The 2,938-nt window shown below is 48.5% G+C and overlaps 1 protein-coding gene across 1 annotated transcript; it reads left to right on the forward strand.

Annotated features, from left to right (window-relative positions):
- Window positions 1–426: 426 nt before the first annotated feature.
- Window positions 427–2,517, forward strand: LOC120837474 (tigger transposable element-derived protein 6-like). Its single transcript, XM_040206863.2, has 2 exons — window positions 427–1,429; window positions 2,042–2,517. The coding sequence occupies exons 1-2, from the start codon at window positions 785–787 to the stop codon at window positions 2,345–2,347; spliced, it is 951 nt and encodes a 316-aa protein (XP_040062797.1). The 5' UTR covers window positions 427–784; the 3' UTR covers window positions 2,348–2,517.
- Window positions 2,518–2,938: the final 421 nt, after the last annotated feature.

Consider the following 2,938-nt stretch of genomic DNA (forward strand, 5'->3'; position numbering starts at 1 on the left):
CGCAGTGTGGAACACGAAACGCTAACGTTTTATTTATTATTTTAGAAATCCACTCATGGTCGCTAAAGGCCTACACCAGTACGAACTTTGTATAGTAAAAAAGATATACAGCCACCGGATTCACTTTTCGCCGGAGAGATCGGCCAGTCTGACACAGTTTTCCCTATTTTTTTTATTTGCACGCAGATAACAGCGCAATTGGACACTATTAGTCTTTTTTATCTAGCACAGTAATACACGATAACTGGCATACCAATATCTGCGCTGGAAATTTCCAAAATGACGCGATTTTAAACAGAGTTTGTACGCCAGCCGGATGCTAGGTACAGTGTAATCCACTTATAACGATACCAGATATAACGATATATCGCTTATAGCGATCAAATTTTTTAGATTTGTCAATTCTCCCATCGCCTCTATGTAAAAATAAACCATATATAACGATAGAATTATCGGCGACATATCGGATACAACGATAGAATTCTGGCCGCCCGGAAGGTGCTTATCACGAAAAATTTGCCTGGAAATTTGAGAAAAATTAAAATACTTGAAGCGAACGACATGAAAACTAGTAAAAATATCAAAAACCGGTCGGCGTGGAAAGATCCGCTAGGTGACGCGAGGCGCCGCCCGATTTAAAAAGTTCAGCCTCATCCTTCGGAACTAAGTGCTATCGTCATCGCAATCGCTGAAGGGAGGAGAGAAAGAGCTTGCTTGGCCGCCGCCGCGCAACGCTTCCTAGTTTTCCCCCGTTTCCGCACGTTCGTACGTTCGTGAGGTAAAAATGGCGCCGACTAAGCGCAAAGCGATATCTCTGGAGGTGAAGCAGCGAATTCACCGGGATTTCCGACAAGGATTCAAGGTTGGTAGCCTCGCAAAAAGATACGAGCTGTCTCAATCAACGATTTCTACAATCATCAAGGCTGGAGATGTCTTGAAGAAGGCTGGCACCAGCGGTCACGACGACCAGCGAAAGCGGGTTAGGGATCCTTTGTACGGCGACGTTGAAGACTCCCTGTACCAGTGGTTCTTGACCACTCGCAACCGGAACGTGCCCATAAGTGGACCTATTCTTGCCGCAAAGGCGAAGAAATTTGCTTCCCTTCTGGGACGGGAAAACTTCGAACCCGGCGGAGGATGGATTCAGCGGTTCAAGGATCGCCACGGCATCGTTTATAAAAACGTCGTCGGGGAGGCTGCCTCGCTGGACGTAAATGCGAAAGACGAATGGCTGGCGACGAAATTACCCGAGCTGTTGGAGCGCTTCCAAGAAAGTGACATTTTCAACGGCGATGAAACAGCACTCTTTTATGAGATGCTGCCTACAAAGACGCACGCGCTGAAAGGTGACCCGTGCGTTGGTGGCAAACATAGCAAGGTCCGGGTGACGGTGTTTGTGTGCGCAAACATGGACGGTACCGAGCGTCTCAAGCCCTTTGTGATCGGGAAATCGAAAAGGCCTCACTGCTTTAGGAATCAATGCATTCCAGTCCGCTATCGAAATAACAAGAAAGCGTGGATGACGCGAGATCTCTTTGAGGAATGGCTCCTCGAGTTTGACGGCGCTATGGAGAAGCAGAAGAGGAAAGTGGTGCTGCTCCTCGACAACTGCAGCGCACACAACGTCAGCCCGAAGCTAACGTCCGTTGAGGTAATGTTTCTGCCTCCGAACACCACGGCAGGTCTGCAGCCCATGGATGTCGGCGTAATCGCCAATTTCAAGGCCCTCTACAGACGTCGCATGCTGGAATGGCTCATCATGAAACTAGACTGCTCAGGATTGTCTCAATACGCCGGCGGACCTCCTGACCTGAAGGTGAGCTTGTTAGAAGCGGTGCGGTTCGTGCATGGTGCGTGGTATGAGGTGAAGCAGGTTACACTCAAGAACTGTTTTAAAAAGGCAGGCTTCGTGCGCCACAACGCCACGGTCTCGGAAGAGACAAATGACTTGCTCATCGAACCTGCCGATGTGGGTGAACTTTGGGACCACATAGCAGCTTCCGAGGAGAACATCGGCGGAGCTCTCTTGGGAGACTTTTTGAACGCGGACAACGCTGCCGCTTCATGCGAGGAGTCTACTGATGAGGCCATTGCCGAGGAACAGCAATCGCGACGAAAAATCACATCGAGCGACTGCGAAAGTAGTGACGACGACGGCGGCGACGAGAACACCCCGCCTCCAATGTCTTCACAAAATGCCCTGCTCTCCATCCAGTCGCTGGTCGGTTTTGTGCACGCAAAAGGACTGCCGCCAGCGTACGCGCAACAACTGGAAGCAATGCACACGGCAATTGTCAAACTTCAGCTCAAGCAAGCGCAAATTTCCGACTTTTTTAAGCATGCTTAAATTATTTTACAGTCATTTTCGTACCTTTTAATAAAGCCTTCGGTTTTCTTTGCCTCGGCTCGCGTTGTACGACCTGATTCACTCATCGCCCGTAAGTAACTTCTCTTTGTGTTTTTTTTTTGTCGGTCCAGATATAACGATAATCGGCTATAACGATTGGATTTTGCGGTTTTCTCAATATCGTTATAAGTGGACTGCACTGTACTGCCCACTCGGCGCAGCAGACGACATCCGGGCGAGAGGGGGAGGGCATTTCTTTTTTCTCTTTTTACCCTCTCTAATATGACCCTAATGGAACGGTCTATAGACCTTTTTCGTGTACTCTCGTCCCCAGCCACCTTAGAAGCGTATCCGGTATGGGCGACGAAAAAATAATAAAACGGTTCAATCTGTAACCAGTACAAAAAACAGAAGGGAAGCAAAACAAGAATGTGTGACGGTTACGCTTGTATCGTAAATATCTTCTATTGACGTGGCTACGTCAAAACAAAGTTTTCGCCCATACTGGAAGTGACGACAATTCAGGATGGCGGCGTCCTTGTGGACAAGGTCTATAACCGCCATCTGGGAAGACGAGTGGCGCCACATATT

Source organism: Ixodes scapularis, unplaced genomic scaffold, assembly GCF_016920785.2.
Source record: "Ixodes scapularis isolate PalLabHiFi unplaced genomic scaffold, ASM1692078v2 PGA_scaffold11__112_contigs__length_91849675, whole genome shotgun sequence".
NCBI classification, from domain to species: Eukaryota; Metazoa; Arthropoda; class Arachnida; order Ixodida; family Ixodidae; genus Ixodes; species Ixodes scapularis.

Bases quoted from the DNA above. Each gene is read 5' to 3' on its own strand.
- LOC120837474 (XM_040206863.2), top strand. From the start codon at position 785: ATGGCGCCGACTAAGCGCAAAGCGATATCTCTGGAGGTGAAGCAGCGA. The intron at 1,430-2,041 runs AAGCCCTTTGTG...GGAGACTTTTTG, and splicing joins TGGACGGTACCGAGCGTCTC to AACGCGGACAACGCTGCCGC.